The sequence below is a fragment of the Eptatretus burgeri genome, chromosome 4 (assembly GCF_056783735.1).
Source record: "Eptatretus burgeri isolate ZD-2024b chromosome 4, Ebu_testis_v1, whole genome shotgun sequence".
In the NCBI taxonomy this organism is placed as follows: Eukaryota; Metazoa; Chordata; class Myxini; order Myxiniformes; family Myxinidae; genus Eptatretus; species Eptatretus burgeri.
Genome location: NC_140964.1, coordinates 139991667 through 140014982, shown reverse-complemented (window position 1 = coordinate 140014982; position 23316 = coordinate 139991667). Strand labels below are relative to the sequence as shown.

Sequence of the window (23316 nt, the reverse complement as noted above, 5' to 3'; positions counted from 1 at the left end):
AACTAAAGGCCCGGTCACACCTTGACGTTTTAGCCAACGTATGCTGATTTTTGAATTTTTTTTCTAAAACGCTGGCACACGTTGAATACGTTATGGGTAAGTTTTGATAACATTGAGAGCACGCTGAAAAACACTGCCATACGTCGTTGTACGTTGGCTTTAAACGTTGTACTTTTCGGTTGTCCTCAAATTTTTTCATGCTTGAAATTTCACGACGTATGCCGGCGTATGACTCACACGTTCCGCTACGCTGGCCACAAGTTGTATGCACGGTCTGCGATCGTTGACAGATGTCAACACATGCTACTTGTAAGTTAATCATAAGTTGAGACACGCCGAGGTAATGTTTAGCGTACCCGAAACTTATTTCTAACCTATGATTAACGTGTTGTTGGCACGTTACGCGATCGTTGCCACACATCGACAGACGTTACTTTTAAGTTACTCATAGGCTGAAAGACGTCGGTATAATAGATCGTCCTTGCGTCAGCGTCCACGGCCACGGCCAGGACACTTATTTGCAGCATTCTTCAAACTTTTCTTCGGCATGACGAGGATGTTCACACTTCGATGTCTAGCTTGGCTATGATTCCAATTGTCTATCGGCAGCGTCTATTTAAAATAGTCGAGTTTGAGCGTTTTAACACGTTCAGAAGAAACGTTTCAAATTTCCAAACCCCAGCGTCAAAAAACAAAGGCGAGTGACAGCAATTTAAATCGTTCATTGTAAACAATGAAATTAGTTGAGTGGTACCGTTTAAAAGTCGTTGAGTGTAAAAAAAATCCAATTGTTGAGCGCAAGCATCTACTTTCAATAGAGGAGTTGCAGCCATTTAAATCGTTGAGTTTATCATTTAAATCATTAAATCGTTAAACGCAAGGATGATCCATCATAACCCACACCCTCCCCCTCACCTACTACTGCCAACATGAACAAACTACTACTAATACTAATACTAATACTAATACTGATACTGATACTGTTACTGCTGACATGGACATCGACTCAAAAAGGAACTCGAAAACACTGTTGGGTTACCCTTTTATGAACACCATTTTTATATACCAATTCCCAAAACCGCTGGGAACACGTCTTTATATGGCAGTTGTAAGCTAGAAACACGTTCATTTATTTTTTTTTGTCGACCGGAAGACGTCATTGGAATACATCTACATACGTCGATGTGTGTTGGGACTACGTAAAGAATTGGTTCAAAGCACGTCAAACATAAGTTAGAAATAAGTTTCGCATAAAAAAGACATTACCGCGACGTGTTTCGACTTATGAGTAGCTTATAAGTAGCCTTTGTGGACGTGTGTAAGCGTCCGCATATCGTGTGTACAACTTATCCCCATCGCATGCGGAACGTGTGTCATACGCCGAGTACGTCGTAAAATTTTGAACATGTTTAAAATTTCTTGACGTACTCTACTTACTACGACGTATGATAGCGTACTTTAGCGTTCTACTCACGTATACCAAACTTACTCATACCGTATTTGACGTGCCCCAACGTTTTAGACACATTTTTCTTAGGTCGGCATACGCTGGCAAGATCGCCAAGGTGTGACCGCGACGTTGTCACTTCCATTTCTACGGCAGTTATGATTCGAATCGTTGTGAGTCAGCCTTTTAATAGGCTACGTCACGACATCGTCGGCGATGCGTGCAACGCGCTATGCCTGAGTTAGACTATCGTTGGGCATCGGTTGTGTAGGCCGACAACAGGTTCAGCATTCGTTGGTATAAGTTATCTATAACACAACGAAACGTTCTGTGTAGTTACCAATGCGTTATACATAAGACCAAGTCGCTATGAATACGTCCGAATCTTTAAAAAAAAACATCAAAAGTTCAACGTAAGCCAGCGTTTTACATACATTTTAATACGTTGCCATCGCTGGCTAAAACGTCAAGGTGTGACCGGGCCTTAATCAACAAATGTTGGGACACCTGTAGGAATTGTATGCATCAACTTTCAAGGCTTAATCTGCTTCCATTGTTGCAGTTCCTGACCCATTACTTGTTCCCTGAAAAGGGCCTTTTTTAACAACTCTTAAATTTACATTATTTTTCAGTTTTTAGTTACCTAAACTTTTTTTTAACTTCTGGCAGTTTACCGCTTCGCTTTGTACCATTTCAGGTTATTCACTGGACTTGAACTGCTTAAATTTCAGTAAACACTGGAAAAATGGGGGTGTTCTAAAACTTTTGACCGGTAGTGTATCACTGTGGATCTTCCATCTCTTGGTTTATATGTACATTTTTATTGTGAGTTATCTTGCCTCATTTGCTGTAATGTGCAATCCGACTATTTTATATAAGGCAATTCTCTTTAGGTGTATCTGTATGTGTGGATTGATGCATGTATGTGTATGTATGTACTGTATATGTGTATGTGTGTAAGTCTGGATGAATGTATGTATGTGTATGTATGGATTGATGAATGTATGTACAGTATGTATGTATGTATGTATGTACAGTATGCTTGTAAATGTGTATGTAGAGTATGTATCTGTGTATGTATGTTTGTATGTATGTACAGTATGAATGTGTGTGTACAGTATGTCTGTAAATGTGTATGTACATTATGTATCTGTGAATGTATGTATGTACAGTATGTATGTATCTGTGTATGTATGCATGTATCTGTGTATGTATGTATCTGTGCATGTATGTACAGTATGTCTGTAAATGTGTATGTACAGTATGTATGTATCTCCCAATCTCCACACCAAATTTTGCTTACATGTGTGTTGGTAGTACCAAGTGTCAGGTCATGAGCACAAAAAAAAAATCCCACCTACCTGCAAAGGGGGGTGGGGTGGGGGGGAGGAGATGACCCGATTTTTTCCCTCCCCGCTTCCCCCCAGGCTGCTCCCGCAGGGAGCAGGTGCTTTTAGTTACGAAAATGCCTCCATGGCCAAGTCGACAAGTGACTCTGCTGGACATAGTATTTTAATGTATCTTGTCCATCAAAACAGCAGCAAAGCAGGCAGTAGTGAAACTTGGAACACAGTACAAAGTCACACTGTGGACTTTACACATTTTATACAAGCAATGGAGTATAAAATATCACTTTGATGATATATATATATATATATGTTTATATATATATATATATATATATATATATATATATATATATATATATATATAGATATGTATATATTATGTAATGAGGCAGTCATAAATAGAAATAAACATAACAGGTCAAACGTATACAAAATTACCGTCCTCAGTATTTGCCGTTAAAACATCTTTGAAAGAGCTTTGGACAGAAACATGGTCTGAAACCGAATCTCGACACAATAAAAGGTGGAATGGATCCAAAATCAAATATCTACAGAATGTTTGCTGTACTTGGGCATTAAGTGCTAGATCTAATAATCAAATGGGAAGCAAAGTGACGACGACGACGAACGCTTTAACATTGTCGGGCAAAACTTGCTTTGGTTGAACAAAACCCTGGGATAGTTTGGGACTCATTGAACTAACATTGTATTTCTCTCCGGTTTCCGTTACATCCTGATGTAATACTCTAACGCCAAGTCTGTCATTCCAGGATAAAGGTGTTTTGGTAGAATAAACATTAAAAAAAAAACAGTTTCAGCAGGGTCTGTACAAAGAAACAATTGAAGATAGGGTACAAAATTAATGACTATCAAACCTCAAATCCTGCTCTTTCAATCCACCAGCTCTTTCCATCATTCAGACATGCAAGTTAGCATTTCGGACGATGTAACTAATAATAAATCAAAATAACTGGATGGTTTTCCCTTTGCACGAGGATACAATTAATTCTCATCCTCGGTTACATCATCGGCCTTTTTCTCTTCTGCTAGTCGGCACCCTGTTAACCTCCTGAACACCTTTTCAATACTTGCCCTCTCAACGTGCATTAAGCTCTCAATCACCAGGCATTTACAAACCTTGCAAACAACAAGATCCGTAGACAGGACAGACATTAGAGATCTGACCAGATCTGTATCGCAGCGTAAGAACTTTCTGAAGTTGCAAAATGAAATACAACGATTCACGATGGAGAGACAGCAAGTTCAGTATAAAACTGCATAAATCATAGCAGTAATATTCAATAGTCATTGTTCCACAAAAGAAAATATAAAGCTGATTTAGTGGAACTGCACAAGGATATAGACCTATAGTTCTTTGGGCTGGTTTGTCACAATAGCACAATAAATACAGTCACGTGTGGAACGGCACAAACAATTGCATCACGTTATAAAAAAAAAGACATCATACGATACCTCGAAACAACTGGCAATGGCAGTAAAATTCAGCTGAGTTGTAACACGTTTCAGAAACTCTTCTTCTCATCCTTACCCAACTTTTCCACACCTCTTTGCAAAAAAAAAAATAATAATAATCAAACAAATCATTTGTGATGCAGAACAGGCAAAGGAAAGGACCTGTAGCAGAAAGATAGCAAAAGGTAATCTAGAAATACCTTCGGCGATCTCACATCCTTCATTACTGCACTCGAAAGCGACACATGAACAAACTAGCCTGTATAGTCCAGCGAAGCTCGGTTTTCGTCTTTAAATCGTCATGTTTGGGTTTGATCCACGGCAAAGCGGACCGAACCAACGGATGTGATTCCGCAGTGCCAACTGCAGTACGAGTCAGATGGGGACGTAAAGCTGGTTGTCTTGTCTGCACTTAGGTCATAGACATTCAATATCTCGGGCTAACTTTGAAAAAAGAGAAGGCCACTGTGGAATGTACCATGGCAAAGAGTAAGTAGACTACCGTCAGTTGGTGGGAGTGCTGGGGTGTGGCTATGGCTTAAGCATGATGGACCACAAAATTTCTCATACCGTGCATCATGTTCCTCCGAATCAAGGAAAATGATTAAATGGCTTTTGATAGGGCATGGCACGTTGAAGTCGACAAAGTGCATCGGTGTCGCAGGATAGCTTCCCGTTTCAAGGACAAGGCAAATATACGTTGAAATTAAAATCGCTGCCCAGGATCAAACAGGGACGTACCCATGAGCTAAGTAACCAAGTGACGATGTGATTCAGTAAACGAGTTGTGGATTTTGTTTGTGTACAGTGTGGCTCAAAGTTTATTCATCTCACGTGATGGAAACGACCGTTCAAACAAATCCAGTCGGTTTAATTCTGTATGCTCGTTCACCTACGACCTCATGCTTTTCAAATGCACAGAATAGTGCAAAAAAAAAAAAACCCCCAAATAACTCCAGAAGGTCCCTCTTGAAAGAGAATGTGCTACCAGTCTGTCATTTGAGAACACTAACTTGAAGAGGAAACAGTGTTGTGGAACACAAAATGGCTCACCTGGAGCACACAACACATGCGGGCTTGTCCAGCAGACAAGCATGCATGTGTACATCTACACATTTGTATTTATCATATAAAGGTGCTGAGCTAAGGCAGCATTGCTTCAGTTTAAGCTCAAAACAAACATCAGAAGTCAAGCAGCATGGAGGGGTGAATGAGCCGAGGACCACGGCCAACTGTATCGGCGATAACTGTATGTTGGAAATAAGAGTAATACGAATATGATTAGCTTATCGAGTTGACATTATGAAATGGGTTCCGCATTCAGCAGGGCTTTGCACACGAATCCAGTGATCGCAGCAGCCGGTTGATCACGCTCCAGCTCCGCAAACACGTGACACTGGTTGTCGCCATGGCTGCCTTGTTTCCGTGCCACAAATCCAAATATACTGCAAATAATTCGATTTGGGACAAGGTGGGGAAGGATGAAATGAATGAATAATAAATGCAACATTCCTGGGATTTCTTTACTGAACGATTTGCAGTGAAGCATCATTTAGGTTTGTGACAATGCAGGATGTGCCCGACAATGCATACCATGAGGATATTCATTTCGATGCACAAGGCATTGTATTTCAAGAAAATATATATATATATATATATATATATATATATATATATATATATATATATATATATATATATATATATATATATATTCAGACGAGCCTTTGCATTTCCTTCGATCTTTTAATCATTTTTTTTCTTCTCACTTCCCTACTCTTTCCGCAAGAGCGAGGCTCATGGAAGAGCAAGGTTGAACTGACAGTGGGGGGGGGGGGGTTAGTGGGGCAACAATTGGGCACAAATGGCAAGGAAATGAACAAACAGAAAAGGAAGAGATATGGAGAATGTGAGGAAACATTGAAACCAGGATGTAAGAACGATGGTTTAGAAAAAGGTTAATGGAGGGAATGTAGATCATCGGTCAGGATGTGTGTCTGTCTGCCTGAAGATCTGGAGGGAAGGGTGAGGCAGAACAGTCCAAGCAAGGCGGTGCAAGGCGGTGCAATGTGGTTCCACAGACGGGAGAGATGAGGAACAACAGAGTCGCGGAGTGCAGTCAGCCTGGATTTTGCAAATTTGAGTTAATACTCTCTCTCTATTTTTGATACATTCCTTTGAACGATGTATCAAAGGTTTAGAAAGGGAGTTATCTCTCCAAACACAAACCTGATGTGTGGAATGCTCTTACTCCATTAATCGTTCAACCAACTTCATTTCCTGATAATTACTCCTCTTATTCCTGCGCAGCTTGTCGCCTTAAAGTTATTAATTAAAAATAAAAAATGTATACATATGTATAAAAACACATTTAGCATTTAGTTCGATCTTAGGTAAGTCAGATAGATGGTGAGTAAGGTGGGGTGAAACTTCCTTTAAGCATTTCACTTTGCAGACAGGGTGAATATGTTGTCCCTCAGATGGACATTAATCCGGAGACCCATCTGGATGTTAAAGATCCCTCGGTATCCTTTGAATCATCGTTCCCAAAAGCATGGACAATCCTGTGATGTTCTCTCATCCAAAAAAAATTCAAAATTTCCAAAGTTTGGAAACAAAATCGTGAGTCCCAAGACTTGGCTCCAATCGCCAAATTTTTTTTTATATGCATCATGCTCAGAAGTCATTGCAAGTTTATTGCCAGCATGCTAGCCCCATTCAAACTTCCTGCCTTGACTAACTTTTTTGGTTCTGTGGGCCAACCATAACTATCTGGGAACCCTGATGATGAATAATAAAGCACCTGACGATGACCCTGATGAATTGGAAAAAGGCTGAATGCCTAAACTCCGTGTTTGTTTCGAAATCTTGTGTCTCAAACCAATCGCTTTCTGTCGCCACCTTACCCAGTCGCATCCAGCTGTTCCTGGACTCTGTGTCGTTTTCTCCTGACAAGGCGGTGAGCTTCCTGTCAAACCTTGACTCAGATTCTGCAACTGATCCAGACGGCATCAGCCCACATATCCTAAAAAGCTGCTGTTCTGCTCTTGCTCACCCTCTCTCTGTTCGACTCACCCTCTAATTTACTCAAGGTTATCTGCCATCTGCTTGGAAATCAGCAAACATCACCGCTCTGCTTAAAAAAGGTGCAAAAACAGATTCCTGCAACTACAGACCAATCAGCCTTTTCCCAATCACCAGCAAGGTTATGGAATCCACCATTGCTTCAGACATTAATTCCTTCCTCTTCTCCAATGGCTTGATTTCCAATCATCAATTTGGTTTCAGACCAGGTCACTCTACCCTGGATATGCTGCTACTGCTCTCCCATCAATGGATGGAGGTCCTCAATGCCAGACAGGAAATCCGAGCCGTATCCCTGGACATATCACGTGCTTTTGACACAGTCTGGCACCCTGCCCTACTCACCAAACTCTCTTCCCATGGTATTCAAGGCCATCTCCACTCATGGCTCGCAGACTTCCTCTCCTGTCGCAGTCAACGTGTGGCCCTAAATGGAGTTCTTTCATCCCCTCTTCCTGTGCAGGCTGGAGTTCCTCAAGGTAGCGTTCTGGGCCCTGTTCTTTTTCTGGTTTTCATCAATGATCTCTCGGACTCTCTGGAAAATCCTCTATTTCTCTTTGCCGACGACTCCACCCTCTGCCGTACCATCTGTCATCCCTCAGACCGGCAAGCAGCAGCTTCTTCGCTCACTGCAGATCTGGATAAAATCACAAACTGGTCCAACACGTGGAACATGTCTTTCAATCCACACAAATCTCACACTCTCACTATGTCTCTTCGAAAGGACCGTTTACAAAACCCCCCATCCACTTTCTCAACAATCCTCTGGAAGAAGTCTTTTCTTTCAAGCTTCTGGGTCTCACTATCTGCCATGACCTTTCCTGGGAAAGTCACATTTCCAACCTTGCCTCAAAAGCCAGTCGCCGACTGGGAATCCTCCGTCGTGCAAAGTCCTTCCTCGGCCCTCTTGAGCTCCTGACTACTTACAAAGCTTTTGTCCGTAGCCTGATGGAGTACTGCTCTCCCCTCTGGGCTGGTGCTCCTGCCTCCCACCTTTCTCGACTTCACGCTGTCGAAACCAGGGCTTTTAAGATCATTGGCATCTCCCGCAATGAAGCTGAGTCTTTGGGCCTCTCACTCAATCACCGCAGGTTGGTCGGTGGTCTTTCTGTCTTCTACCGACTCCTCTCCAGCCTTGCCCCCCTGCTCTCTCTGCGATTTGTCCCAACCACATTTCCACAGGGCGCTCAAGGTCCGCCAACAACCCCCTTCTGGTAAAACTACCAAAATCACGAATCACTGCTCATCTTCACTCTTTCATTCCTCTTTTTCCCGCCTTTGGAATAAACTTCCTCACTCTATTCTTTCCCATTCTTCCCTCCAGGCTTTCAAAACAGCTGTTCACCACCACCTCTTATCTTCCCCCATCCAAATCCTCGATCTTTTCTACCCCCGATAATCCACCCAAGCCCACTTCCTTCAATTCTCCTGCTTTCCTTCCTGAAAGTCCCTGTAATGTCCATCTTCTCCTCGCCATGTTCCCCGTCCCATCCCCATCCCTCTCCCTTCCACAGTTCACCTGTGTCTGTTCCCCAATGTTTTGTCCCTTCCACTCCCACCCCTCTTGTCTCATGCCTCCTTGCTGTGAGTTGTGTGTTAGCTCTCATACGAGCCTCGACCAAGGTATACAAAAAAAAAAAAAAAAAAAACAAACAGAAAGGGGTGAAAACAGTAACCTCCATCCATCTTCGAAGATGGCGGAGGTTAATAATCTTCCCTATCATGTAGAAGAGGTTACAATGGAGGGAATAAAAATATACCAAGAAAGTATATCCTACCTGGCACAATTCCCCTCATCAATTGGCCACCTGTAAAGCAGACACACATTTCAAGCCTGGGTTAACAAAATGCCAAACTCATTTGAGAGTACCCTGAAGTGCACATTGTGTGGAAAAACTGCTGTATTTTGAGATTTTTAACTTGAACACACGACACCACTCTACAAAAGTGTCAATATATCAACTTTGTAGCATTCTTAGAGTGTAAAAACATTTCTCGTGTTCCAGATGTTGTCTTCACAACAGATTATTACTTCCTGAGCTGCGGATCCACATCACAGAACGTGATGCTGCTTGCTTTGTAGTATCTTCGAAAGAACACCCTGGAAGGTAAAAGGAAACCGTGAGAGTCTCCACGTGATAATGCACCGGTTTAAAACGAGTGCACGAAAGGACCATTGGAGGTTCATTTATCTCTCTCATACTTTTTTTTTTTTTTTTAAGGAAAATAAGGAAGTGGCATTTATTCTCTGAATTTGATTAAAAACATTGTGCCTCAAATTCGCCAGTCAACGAAGAAAGGCTCAGTTGGTTATTGCAATGCTTGATCGAGTTTGCGTGCGTGTGTTTTCTGTGCGTTCCTCACTTGCGCTGGTGATCAGTCAGCGTGATTCCTTGGGCGGCCGCTTTGAAGTGCACAACCGTGGGCTCCGAGGGTGGATTTTCCAACGTTAACCTGATGGCTCTTCCCAACGCCTCTGGTCCAGTTAGCGACTCCAGCTCCACCGTGCCCAGGTAAAGAACGTTGCAAGCTAAAAAGTGAAGTTATACGGAACATAATGAGAAAATAACAAAACAAAACAAGATGGAACAAAGAGGAAAACTAAGAATTTTCGGAAAAAAAAAAAACAAGATGAGAATAAATAAACATGAGCATGAGGATGCGATTTGAAAAATTTCCAGTGGGGGATAAAATTAACAGACATCATGGGTGAAAAGTCACATTACATTTCTCACACTGAAAATAAAACGTAATGAAAAAATAATACTGGAACTATTTCTGCTCTACATGTACAGATTCAAAACGTTTTTTTGTTGTTGTTGTATACCTTGTCGAGTCTCGTGTGAGAGCAAACACACAACGCACATCAAGGGGGGCATGAGACAAGAGGGGCGGGAGTGGGAAGGACAAAACAGTGGGGGAACAGAGATATTAGGAGATCTGTGGAAGGGAGGGGGATGGGGCGGGGAACATGGGGAATACAAGATGGACATTACAGGGACTTTCAGGAAGGAAAGCAGGGAATTTGAAGGAGGTGGGCTTGGGTGGATTAACGGGGGTAGAAAAGATCGAGGATTTGGATGGGGGATGATAAGAGGTGGTGGTGAACAGCTGTTTTGAAGGCCTGGAGGGAAGAATGGGATTGAATAGAGTGTGGGAGTTTATTCCAAAGGCGGGAAAAAAGAGGAATGAAAGAGTGAAGGTGAGCAGCGATTCGTGATTTTGCTAGTTTTACCAGAAGGGGGTTGTTGGCGGACCTTGAGCACCCTGCGGAAATGTGGTGGGAACAAATCGCAGAGAGAGAGCAGGGGGGGGCGAGGCTGGAGAGGAGACGGTAGAAGACAGAAAGACCACCAACCTGCCTGCGGTGAGAGAGTGAGAGGCACAAAGACTCAGCCTCATCGTGGGACATGCCAATGATCCGAAATGCATTGGTTTCCACAGCGTAAAGCTGAGAAAGGTGGAAGGCAGGAGCACCAGCTCAGATGCGAGAGCAGTGCTCCATCAGGCTGTGGACAAAAGCTTTGTAAGTGGTCAGAAGCTCAGGTGGGCCGAGGAAGGACTTTGCACGACGGAGGATTCCCAGTCGGCGACTGGCTTTGGAGGCGAGGTTTGAAATGTGGCTTTCCCAGGAAAGGTCATGGCAGATAGTGAGACCCAGAAGCTTGAAAGAAAGGACTTCTTCCAGAGGATTGTTGAGAAAGTGGATGGGGGGTTTTCTAAACAGTCCTTTCGGAGAGACATAGTGAGAGTGTGAGATTTGTCCGGATTGAAAGACATGTTCCACGTGTTGGACCAGTTTGTGATTTTACCCAGATCTGCAGTGAGCAAAGAGGCTGCTGCTTGCCGGTCTGAGGGATGACAGATGGTACGGCAGATGGTGGAGTCATCAGTAAAGAGGTATAGAGGATTTTCCAGAGAGTCGGAGAGATCATTGATGAAAACCAGAAAAAGAACAGGGCCCAGAACGCCACCTTGAGGAACTCCAATCTGGACAGGAAGAGGGGATGAAAGAACTCCATTTAGGGCCACACGTTGACTGCGACAGGAGAGGAAGTCTGCGAGCCATGAGTGGAGATGTCCTAGAATACCATAGGAAGAGAGTTTGGTGAGTAGGGCAGGGTGCCAGACCGTGTCAAAAGCAGGTGATATGTCCAGGGATACGGCTCGGATTTCATGTCTGGAATTGAGGACCTCCATCCATTGTTGGGAGAGCAGAAGCAGCATATCCAGGGTAGAGTGACCTGGTCTGATACCAAATTGATGATCGGAAATCAAGCCATTAGAGTAGAGAAACGATTTAATGTCTGAAGCGATGATGGATTCCATAACCTTGCTGATGATTGGGAGAAGCTTGATTGGTGTGTAGTTGCAGGGATCTGTTTTTGCACCTTTTTATGCAGGGTGGTAATGTTTGCTGATTTCCAAGCAGATGGCGGATGACCTTGAGCAAATGAGAGGGTGAATAGAACAGGGAGAGGGTGAGCAAGAGCAGGTTTTTTAGGACACGGGGGCTGATGCCGTCTGGACCGGTTGCAGAATCTGAGTCGAAGTTTGACAGCAAGCTCTCCACCTTGTCAGGAGAAAAGGACACAGAGTCCAGGGACAGTTGCGTGTGACTGGATAAGGTGGGTAGAGAAAGCGATGGGTTTTGGACACAAGATTTAGCTGCAAACACAGAGTTTAGGCATTCAGCCTTTTCATGTGCGGTATCAGCAGTGCGGCCATTTGAGGTGGGGGGGGGTGGTGGAGGAGGAACATACACCAGAAACAGATTCGATTAGATGCCACCAGGATTTTGAAGAGGGAGAGAGGTTTGAGAGTTCAGACTTGACGTGAGAAATATGTTGTTTTCTGGCTCTCCTGGGGGTAGATACACACTTGTTCTGAGCTTTGTGGAAGGAACTGAGATTACCCTCAGTTGGGTTTGCTCTCTATGAGGCAAAGGCAAGTTGTTTCAGGACAACTGCCTCACCCCAAGCTTCAGTGAACCAAGGGCGGGAGGAAGGTTGGGACAACTGAAGACGAGAGGGGATAAATCTGTGCATGAGAGAGAGCAAGTTTCTTTGAAAGAATTCCCAGTATGAGTTGATGTTGGAGAAAGTAGCGATAGGAGACCAGTCTATAAGTTTGAGGGCTGCTTGGAGACCCTGCCAGTCGGCTTGAGTGAAATGCCAGACTCGATGGTGGTGAGGTGGTTCTCTGATAATAACCAGAGAGATGTCCAGAGATGTCCACTTTGACAAGGACGTGGTCAGAAGAACCGATTGGAGCGGAGGAAGAGCAGCAGATATTTTCAGGGAAATTTGTCAAAATCAGATCCAGAAGAGATAGAGTACCATTGGTTGAGATCCGGGTCGGGAAGTTGACTGATTGATTCAGTCCCAATGAGTCGCAGAAAGCTTTTGCTGAAGAGCCATGACAGGTGAGAGAGGTACCCACACCTCGTCAACTGGCATGATGATAATTGAAGTCGCCACATATGAGGAAGAGAGAGTTTGGATGAGAAGATAGAAGTTGGTCCATGTTTTCAGATAGTGGGGTGTAGATGGAGTCATCACTGTTTGGTGGACTGTGCAGTACACATATAAACATGAGGTGGGAGTGGAGGGGAAGTCGTAGTCAGAGGTATTCCTGGGGGTGTGGGGGAGTGAGGGTAGTGCATGGAGAGTGAGGAATAGAGTCTATGATGAAGAGAGCAACTCCTCCACCAGGACGAGGCTCCGGTCTGTCATACCGGAGGAGGGAGTACCCAGGGAGAGATACTTGGGAGTCAGACACGTCTTGGGGGAGGAAAGTTTCTGTTCGGCAGATTATGTCTGGTTTGTCTGTGGCAACCTGTATGGAAGGATCTGAAAGGTTTGAGCAAAGGCCCTGGATATTTGAGGTCCACACTGTTAATGAAGAGAAGGGGAGGAGGCTTTTGGTGCAGGGGGTGGGAGGGGAGGGGGAGGGTAGGACAAGGGACGAGGGAGGGGGGTAAGGAGGGTTGTTGAAAGAGTGTGGGGGATTGCAGAATAGCTCGGGGAGGGGGCCGGATGAGGAGGGGAAAAGGCTCTGTGGTGCTGGGGGAGAGGGGGACAAGAGAGGGGGAAGAAGGCAGTTGAAGATTTGAGGAGGTGGAGTGAAGAGATGGAGGTGAGAGGGCAGTGGAAGGAGGCAGCTTTGTGGATGAGAAGGGGGGGCAACTTTGAGAAGGATGAGTGAGGGGGCTGAATGGTGGGAGAAAGGTGAGTGGGGAGTTTTTGAGAGAGGTGAGAGGGAGGATTGGAGGGAGAAGAGTGGGATGGTTACTTTGAGAGTGAGGGGTGAGAGGGGTGAGTTGGCACGCAAGTTGGAAAATAAGAATGGTTGATGGAAAGCGAACATTCATAGCAAACTGTTTTTTTTTTCAGTTTTAGGTCAGAGATGCGATTAAACACGTTTCTTGATGGATGCAATAAAGGTGAATTCAAAGAATGGAGAGAAGAAACGCTGTAACAGTTGGGTTTTTTAGGCAAGGTGTGAAGGAGAGGTCGAATTGAGAGCAGTCTGTTGAAATAGAAGAAGAGTCGTGCATAATGATACAGTGAAGAGTACCACATGTGTGAAAAAGGAAGATGAAGCATTATAAGAGATCGTTTTATTATTAATCTTATTGTTTGAGAGAGTTTTCATCAGATTAGGTCATGGAAGTGTTGCAGAAAAAATCGTGAGGTGAATGGTGAAATTGGATCGGTAAACGCAGGGGGTGTAAACAGATCACGTGGTTATGGGAGAAGCACTTGGCTCTGGGAGGTGTATCGTCAAAAGTGAAATTATTTATTTTAAATAAGGATTGCGTAACATTTGCAAAAGGGAATGTTGAAGTAAAATTGTGGAAGTGTGTGGTGAATTTGGACGGTAAACGCAGTGTGAAGCTGATGGGTCGATGGAAAGGACCAGGAAGAGTAGAGAGAGAGAGACACGTGGTTTCAGGAGGTCTGGAGATCGAAAGGATACGAGGAAGATTATTATTTTTTGATGTATTTTTGAAGAACAGGTAAGATTCGGGAATGGAAGGTTGTATATTGGAAGAAATCGTGAATGTAATGGCGAGAGAGGGTCAGCTCAGTGGAATAAAGATGGTGTGCCGGCAGGAGTAAGAAGAAGAGGAGGATGAAGAAGAAGAGGAAGAAGAATCGAGACTTGTGAGTGTGCAAGGAGAAAGTTTTTTTTTTAATTTAAGACAAGAAAGTGTTTAGTTGGGAGGGATGGGGGATGTTGGGAAAGTGGGGAAGATAGAAATTGAAGGTAATGGGGAGAAAATACAAATAAACATGATTGTACACCGAGGGGAACGATGGGTTGGCCTCAAGCACTCGGTAAGACAAGGTCGACGAAAACTCACAAAATAGCACGATTTTTGAAACAAAACCAAACTAGGAACACACAGTAATATGCAGGTGAGAAAATAAAGTTAAAACGGGACAGATAACGACCGGAAACTTAACTTTCAGATCGTCAGCAGAGAGCGCTGAAAGGAGACCTGCTAACGCTCCAAACCCAGAACCGGAAGTCCAATTTAGCACTTAAATCACTTAAATTTATTTAAATTTAAAACCACTTAAATCAAAGTTTGACATGATAATTACGGATAAGTGGAATCCCATCCGATCCACTCCATACAGCCCAACAGCACGATTGTGATCCAGTGAAACCAAACTCCATGGCATTTCTTATATCATGTTTACCACGATGTCCTGCTGAACTTATACTGTTTGTGTGGTTAGAACAAGATAAAAAAAAAAACAGTTTGTGCTCAAAAAGAATGCAACGTGCATTGATCATTTTAAAATGTCAGACTTTAAAATTTCAATCATTCAAACATTAAAACAAAATCTTTTTGATCCAAACAATCATTAATACAAAAATTGCACCATGATGAGCATTAAATATATTAGAGAATAAAAATATAAAATAATGTAAAAAAGAGTAAAAAAAGGGGATGAGGTAAAACAAATAAAAACACAAGAGAAAAGAAAAGATAACAAAGCAATTACAAGTTGTCCGTACGCACCGGCTCCCTGTTTGAGGATCTCTGAAGTGTGATTTTCTGCAGAATCTACATCGACACCTTCAGTCGGGTCTATGGGCACGGTACATGGAAAAAGTAATGACTCATCAAACAGCTAAAACCAAGCAAACTCATCTGTTCCAAAGGGAACATGTGCTGTGCTCCGTTACCTTGACACGGTATCACCAAACGGCATGGCAGGGCGAGCGGTGTTATGGAATGCTGATACACCAAGGCGGACAGACTTCCTGTCGAGTCGAAATGGACAGATAAAAAAAAGCAAATTCAGTCATTTATTATGGGCATACTTGTCTTCCAAAAGGCATTCAACGTGTGAGAAAATGAAATTGCGAATGAGTCGTGATTCAAAAATATTTTACAAGTGTGAAAACAGTTAAAAGTATTCAGGAAAGACAAATTGAGAACAACTCTCGTGTGTGTGTGTGTGTGTGTGTGTGTGTGTGTGTGTGTGTGTGTGTGTGTGTGTGTGTGTGTGTGTGTGTGTGTGTGTGTGTGTGTGTGTGTGTGTGTGTGTGTGTGTGATTGTGACGATGTTGATAATATAATCATCCGTGTGGCCGTTTGCTTGTGCAGCAAGTGATGAACATACCGAAGGTCGGCTCGTTAATACAACCTTTCAGCCGCACACCCTTGCTTGTTGACTCAATGAGGTAATGCCTCACCAATTCACTTCCCAGCTCTCCAAGCATACCATCTGTCAAAATACACCAGGGAATCAGACATCATGCTGACCATACAAATGGTGCAAGGTGGCAGGGCCTTCCTATTCAAGGCTCTTCCCAACCGGTAGCCCCGACACATTCCTTCTCCACTCAGTAAGGTATAAAGTGTCGATTGAAATATACCTTTACGAGGCTGTTCCAGACCCGGTGGTGGTTCGGAAACTTTCACGGCCAGGCCGTACGCTCCACGGTATGAGTGGCTGTCACGAATCACAAAGGCTCCAGGCTCTTTGTCTTTGAGCAGAGTGACAGCTGTTGGACCATCGTTAAAACAAAAGTCAAAGCGAGACAAAAAGTTTATTTTCAGATGACAATGAAGATCAGAGTTTAAGACACGAGTGGGAATAAGATCAAGATTGTAGTTTTGGGATTGAGGTTATTGGGGGTGAAGACAGAACGCTATGTTTACATGTCATCACTTAGGTAGTCTACATGTCCTTTCATATTCCTGCCATCCTTCAGTCATTCCTCTTTCTTCATGTGCAACGATCATTGCAACAATAGCCACCCACCTTGATCTCGGCTGATGTCTTTCTTGTACCAGTATTTTGTCGTATCTTGGACGAACTTCACTCGTGCGCGTGACTCCATAGTGCTCTCTACAAGGCATGATACACACAATGTTTGGAATGTACTCGGTGTACCTTGGTAACATACAAGAATTTCCAACTTCCACAAGGGTCTCTTCGAAGGAAATGATTCAATTGTATCACGTAAAAAATAAAAAAATAAAAACCCCTTTTATAGAGACAGGTGGAGTGAGAAAGTCATTTCTCTACCCTCAGAGCAATATGTAATAGGTAAGTTCTCGAGGTGAAATAAATTCATCACTATTTTGGAAATAAATGTAAATGGCATCCATGAGTGCATCATAGTTTTCAAAATATTGCCCATGAAGACCATCATTGAAAAATCAGGTGATGCATCCCTGAACACTTGCACCCATGGCAATGATAAGGGTGGTTCATGTCTTTTCCATCGAAGGGTCCTCAGGCTAAAGAGGACATTTTTTAAAATCAAATGCAACATAATATCCATCATGCTCGGAGTTATCAGATCTGAAATTTATCCTCACCGTTAGGAAGTGAAGTAAGGCTTGGGTGACGGTAGATATCAGCAGAGGAGGTGCTAGCTGTGTGACTTGCCCTGCCCAGAGCTTCAACAGTAGTGGAGGATGCCCAGCGTGGAGTGCCATTGAGAAATCCATAGCTGGATTGCTCGTGAGGTTCAGCATGGAAAGCGCTCGGTATGTGTGAAGAATCTTGTCCTGTCCATTGATGCGTGGGTAGGCGGTAGGTGTGAGACGGTAGAGAAGGAGATGCAGAAAGTTGGATGTGGTCGAGACCAGACACTCGCTCGGTAGGAGACCCCTGGCTCGGGGAGCTTTGGCCACAAGCTGAGGGGTCTGAGAGACCTTCAGAATGGCAAGGGTATGTGCCATTTGGAGTCCAAGCTTCTGGCACAGGGGCAATGTCTGCTCAAAGCAAAGGATGTGGTTAATGATACAACACACATCATACCTGATTGAAAGTACGTCATTATCTCAATATTTGAAATAAAGACAATATATTCAAGTTGGACATGCAAGACAAGAGCATGTTGTGTTACCAATGCAGAGTGGTTTAGTTATGTAATAATAACATTTGTAACAAGGAATTGTCCTTTTCTCAGTCGAACCAAAATGCTCGTGCAGTATGTTGTTGGAAAATAAATAAGAGTGGATTTGGAAACACAACAATATAGAAGACAGAAATAAGATATGCATGAAGGAAATCGGAAGTACAAGAAGATTTGAAGTCCACACAGAACGAAAAAGAAGTAAGTGAAGAGAACAACAGGTATGCAGACTGAAGAAGAGGCACACAGAAAGCAAAAACAATTAAATGTGAATGTGAAGAAAAAAAACGAAATGAGGTGCAAGGAGGGAAAAGAGTAAGCGAGTTTTCACCGGCACCAAGATTACATCCCAAATTCGAGCATCCTCCTTGGTTCAGGCTGGGTGAGGGGACATGGATTGCTTGAACATTTACTCAAGAACAGTCAGGAGAATTGCCGATAGCTGAGAGTATCTATCGAGGAGGTGAGGAAGGGCTTTTACAGAAGATCCAGGTTGGAGTGGAGGAAGTAAAGGAACAGTGAGGAAATATAAGAGCAGATAAGGCTCCGGGTCCAGATAAATATGCACCCGAGAGTATTGAGGGAGGTGGCTGAGCAGGTAAACGAGATGTTAACGGATATTTTCAATAGTTCACTGGAGTCAGGTGGGGTACCGGAGGATTGGAGAGTCGCAAACACCATTATTGAAGAAAGGATCTACATAAGAATTGGGAAACTATACACCTGTTAGTTTGACTTCAGTTGTGGGAAAGGTGATGGAGACATTAATTGGGCACCAGATGAGGAACCATTTAAACCAATACGAACTAATTAAAGGTAGTCAGCATGGGTTTACCAAAGTAAGATCAACTCTAACAAGTTTATTGTGGTTTATATGGACACACCTCGACTATAGGCCGTTCTGGGGGGACTGTGAAGATGAAGAGCAGACAACGTTGCACCCCGGAGAGGACTTGGGGTGAATCTCCCTGCACAGACATCCACTGTTTGTTTTACAACAACAAATTCCCTTCAGAAATATAAGTTACTGTCATCAAGCAGTGTTAACAAAGAGTTTTATCAAAATACTTCAGCTAACCTAAGGCTTCTGTCATCAACAACAACCTCATCATTGTGATCAACGTACCCTATTCTTGATAGAGCTTTGGTATTCTTCTTTACTGAACCCAGTGACAGGAGAAAATGACCTTTAAATGTTACAATCCTCCTTCCAACAGCTAAGAGCTATCAGAGGCCTGTAAAGGAGGATAATCCTTCAGCATGATGGGCACTACCATTTTTGCCATTGCTCTACAAAACTTCCTCAGTGAAGTTTTTCTTGGATGCTGGGTTGCCATGTTAGGCAGATCACATAAGCACTTCATTCCCATGACCTGACACCAATGTTGGGCACAAAAGTGATAATCCGATAACAGATAATTATCGAAGTTAACTTTTTTTTATCGGAAGTTAACTTCCATTTATCGTTATCGGACCAGTTAACTTCCGAGAACTCAATTTTTTTAGTCCGATAATGTCCGTTAATTTTTTTTGTCCGATAACATTTTTATCGTTGCACTATTTTTTTAGATTCTTCAGTATCATTGTCAACTTGACAGCGTTCGGTTCTTGCGTACCAGTTACCAAGCATTCTTTGCAACTTACAAGACTACAGTCTACAGCCATGGAACACCAAGAAGAAGTTCTCGACATTGAGATAGCCTCTGTCTCAGGAACTTCTGAGTCCCAATCTGACTCTCTGTCTGTGGCGGAAACTTCTCAGCCATCTGGCAGCCAGGCCGCCGCCAGCCAGGACCAAGAGCCTTTCCAAAACCCCTGGCCCCACCTGGAGCGCTACTTCAAGCTCAGCCGTCAGGATAAGGACAATGAAAAGGTACTCTATTTTGAGTGCCAAAAATGCCGCCAAATCAAGAAAATTGTTAGAGGCCATGTCACCGGCCTTAATAATTTGAAGTCCCACATCAAGAGGACCCACCCATCCATAGCTATCCAGTTTGAGGAGATCAAGGCTGGCTCTGGCTGTGGCAAGTGCCGCCACCACACCTCCGGCAACAGCAGTGTGCGCAACTCTGGCTCCACCACCTCTGAGCTGCCTGCCAATAAGGTCCGGCAGCCCACCATCGGCGAGGCCCTGGGCTCAGCCAGCACTGGCACTGCCGTACGCCAGTCCACTGTTGACGACAAGATAGTCCGCCTTTTCGTCAACAACATACTCCAACGCCACGTGGTTGAGTCCGAGGAGTTTGTTGACCTGGTGAGGACCCTCAACCCAACAAAGGTCAGCTTGTCCCGCCACACCCTGGGCAGGCGCATTGATGACAAACAACGGGCAGTCGAGGAGGCCCTCATCAACACATTTGATTGGCTGACCTACTTGGCGACCACTGCCGACTGTTGGACTGCTCACAATAGGTAATTATCATTTCTGTATTTATAAATATTTATTGTACTAACTACTTTAAAAGTTTTCATGTAGTTCGTAAAATAAATAATTATGCAAAAAAGTGAATATTACTGTTTTTTGTTATAAACATTTGCGTAACTTGAACATCAGTTTAATTTCAAAATGTTTAAAATAAAACTTAATAATCACTTAATCATTAATCAGTACTAATCACAATTCAATAATGTAGACTGTAGTACATTAATGTTTCTTTCTATAATAATTTGCGTAAATTATGCTTAACTTTCATTTTAAAATGTTTAAAATTAAACTTAATAATCAGTGTATTAATCGATAATCACTTAATCAGTAATCACTGATTAAGTGATTATTGATTAACACACTGATTATTATGTTTTATTTTAGTTAATTTACGCAAATTATTATAAAAAGAAACATTAATATTCAATAGTCTGTGTATATCATCTATTCAATAATGTAGATAGTAGAATAGGCAATTTTATGACAAGTTAAAAACTTATCTTTTTAAGAAAATAAATTGTATTTTATGTCTGTTTCTTTGTTTTAGATCTTTCCTCGGCATGACAGCTCACTGGATTGACCCAACCACCAGGGCCAGGAAGCATGCATACTGTCCTCACCTGTACCCGTCTGATTGGTCACCACACTTATGATGTCATAACGGAGGCCATGGTCCAGGTCCACGAGCGCTTCAACATTCAGGACAAGGTAGTCAGGACAACCACCGACAACGGGTCCAACTTCGTGAAGGCTTTCACCCAATATGTCGGCCAGGTGGATCTGTTGCCTGACCTCGACGATGTTGCCGAACCGCCTGAGGCCGACTCGGACAACGAGGACGACACGGCTGAGGGTGACGACGCCATCAACATTGTAACCCTCGGCGAACTCCTTGATGAGGAACCAGAGCACCCCAGTCTACCAGTCCACATGAGGTGTGCGGCTCACACCTTCAATCTGGTGGCCACGCTGGACTTGGGCAAGGGCCTCCTCAAACAGACGGGCCCCGCCGTCGCTGCCTTCAACACCCTCAACAAGAAGGCCCATGGCAAGGCTCAGGCACTCTTCATGCCCAGGGGAGGAGCCCTCAGGTGGGCGACGCCATTGAGGAGGCACTGGACAGGAGGCTGGTGGTCCCTGGCAAGACAAGGTGGAATGCCTTGTATGACTCGATCGTCGTCCTCAGCAACATCCTGGCCACCAAGAAGGCTGAGCTGAACAGGTTCCTTAACCGCATGGAGAAACTCTCGGCCTTCAACGACCAGGAGATAACCTTCCTAAAGGAGTGGGCCAAAGTCATGTCCCATGTGGCCCTTGACATGTGCTAACATGTGGCCCTGGATGGCCCTTGACACCATCCAGGGGGAGAAGAATGCCTACCTTGGAACCCTCCTTCCCACAGTGGCCATCACCCTCACGAAGCTCAGGAACATGAGGAACAGCTTCGCCATCTGCAAGCCACTGGTCGACGTCCTGGTAGCACCCATCGCCACCCGGTTCAACCACCACCTGAACGATCGGGACTGCCAGCTGGTAGCTGCCTTCCATCCAAAGTTCCGACTCCACTGGCTGCACAGGTTCGACAGAAACATAACGGTCTCTGTCAAGGCCGCCATGGAGGACGAGGTCGAGAGAGCGCTGAGGGTCATGAGGGACCGGAACGGCGCCAACACCACCAGCTCCGACGACAGCAGCATGCATGACGACCTCTTCGCTGGGTGGACAGCCGCTGGCTCACTTACCAGTGTCAAGCAGAAGGCCAAGAAACTTGTCGACACCTGGCTGGACATTGATGGGAAGGAGGGCATGGTCGACTCTGACTCTGACTCTGACAGGGAGGAGCTCCTCACCAACTCTTCCTAAAGTACAACACCCCAATTCCGTCCTCTGCCGCAGTGGAACGGCTATTCTCTCTCGGCAAGGACATCCTGAGGCCCAAGAGGTCAAGACTGTCAGCTGGGCCTAACTTTGAGAAGTTGGTCTTCCTCAAGGGCAACCAGCACATAGTGTCATAGACTCTAAAAAGACGCATAATGCTTATTTTATTCTTGGGTTTCGCATAAATAAGCCTTTTCTATGGGGTTTGAAGCTTTTTCCTTGTTTTTTTTGAATTTCTGTTAAAAAGCAGTTATCGTTATCGGATTATCGTTAACTTCCGATAACTTTGTATTATAATTACCGGATTATCGTTATCGGACTTAAAAATTGGGGTTATCAGATTATCGTTATCGAAGTTAACTTTTTGGTTACCGGTGCCCAACACTGCCTGACACCACCTGACTATCTATGAGGTCAATGTAAAATATTTGTATACCATAAAAAAACTGCCAGGATCAGCGAACTTCAAAAGGGAGCTACAGATGCTATCCGAACCCTTCCACAGAACAACATCAACAATGCTATGGAAGGATTCAAGGGATCAGTACATTCAGTGCTTGTAACTGAGGGTGGTCTTGAGGAAGTGTATAAATGTGAAAAATTGACAATGTTATAGCATAAAAATTTGTCTTTAAATAAAACAATAACAAAGTCATAAATAATTATTTTTGCAACAACAAAATAATAATAATAATAATAATAATAATAACAATAATATTAATTGGCCACCTTGTATTCATGTGCTTAAAAGAAAAAAAGAAAACATTCATCGGGATATCTGGACTGTTGCTCACCCTGATTTATATATGGTGTTGGAGGGCACACGGGAAAAGCTGGGGTCGAAGAGGTTCCATAGAGGAGGCTGTTTGTTGGACTGACATTTTCACCGTTTGTCACATCTTGTGCAGGAGAACTGCTTTCCATTGGTGAACGCTGCTAGCACAGACACACCCGAGAGCATGTGGCTCCAACTGGCCTGAGTTCCAAGCTTACAAAAGACAGGCAGACTTTAGAAGCACGGTCAAAGGAAATGTGTCTCACAAAAGGGTTAATAAGCCAAATTAACAAAGCATCTAACATGACTTGGAATGATTTGGTGTAGGAGTGGGTATAGCCTCATTAAGGTATTGATTGCCCTCACTGATGTGGATTTGATTCCTTTGACTTCTTAGCATAAAATTTATGCACTCCTGAAATGGAGTGGCAATCTGTACAAGACTATATTTAGTATTAAAAAGGTTCACATCTTATTATGAGCATCTCAT

At 43.6% G+C, this 23316-nt stretch overlaps 2 protein-coding genes across 12 annotated transcripts in view; one reads left to right on the top strand and one right to left on the bottom strand.

The window, feature by feature from the left end:
• Positions 1–2941: 2941 nt before the first annotated feature.
• Positions 2942–23316, bottom strand: part of LOC147029242 (tensin-3-like) — a 294302-nt gene continuing 273927 nt past the window's right edge. For 10 of the 11 annotated variants that reach the window (XM_085880149.1, XM_085880151.1, XM_085880158.1 and 7 more), the window contains 12 exons: positions 22846–22987; positions 18633–18716; positions 17207–17605; positions 16644–16730; positions 16255–16383; positions 15999–16103; positions 15559–15636; positions 15392–15460; positions 9718–9883; positions 9386–9454; positions 9132–9161; positions 2942–5714 (listed from right to left, as the gene is read on the bottom strand). In XM_085880149.1, the coding sequence (XP_085736275.1) occupies positions 5570–5714; positions 9132–9161; positions 9386–9454; positions 9718–9883; positions 15392–15460; positions 15559–15636; positions 15999–16103; positions 16255–16383; positions 16644–16730; positions 17207–17605; positions 18633–18716; positions 22846–22987 (1503 nt within the window). In that variant the 3' untranslated portion in view covers positions 2942–5569. The remainder of the gene's footprint in view (positions 5715–9131; positions 9162–9385; positions 9455–9717; positions 9884–15391; positions 15461–15558; positions 15637–15998; positions 16104–16254; positions 16384–16643; positions 16731–17206; positions 17606–18632; positions 18717–22845; positions 22988–23316) is intronic. The other variant, XM_085880150.1, reaches the window with a different exon arrangement.
• LOC147029244 (uncharacterized) lies at positions 19274–21652 on the top strand. Its single transcript, XM_085880160.1, has 2 exons — positions 19274–20160; positions 20721–21652. The coding sequence occupies exons 1-2, from the start codon at positions 19412–19414 to the stop codon at positions 20824–20826; spliced, it is 855 nt and encodes a 284-aa protein (XP_085736286.1). The 5' UTR covers positions 19274–19411; the 3' UTR covers positions 20827–21652.

What these genes read in the sequence shown, in the direction of transcription:
- LOC147029244 (XM_085880160.1), top strand. Translation starts at nt 19,412, where the DNA reads ATGGAACACCAAGAAGAAGTTCTCGACATTGAGATAGCCTCTGTCTCA. An exon ending in TGTTGGACTGCTCACAATAG is followed by an intron (nt 20,161 to 20,720) that starts GTAATTATCATT and finishes TCTTTGTTTTAG; the next exon opens with ATCTTTCCTCGGCATGACAG.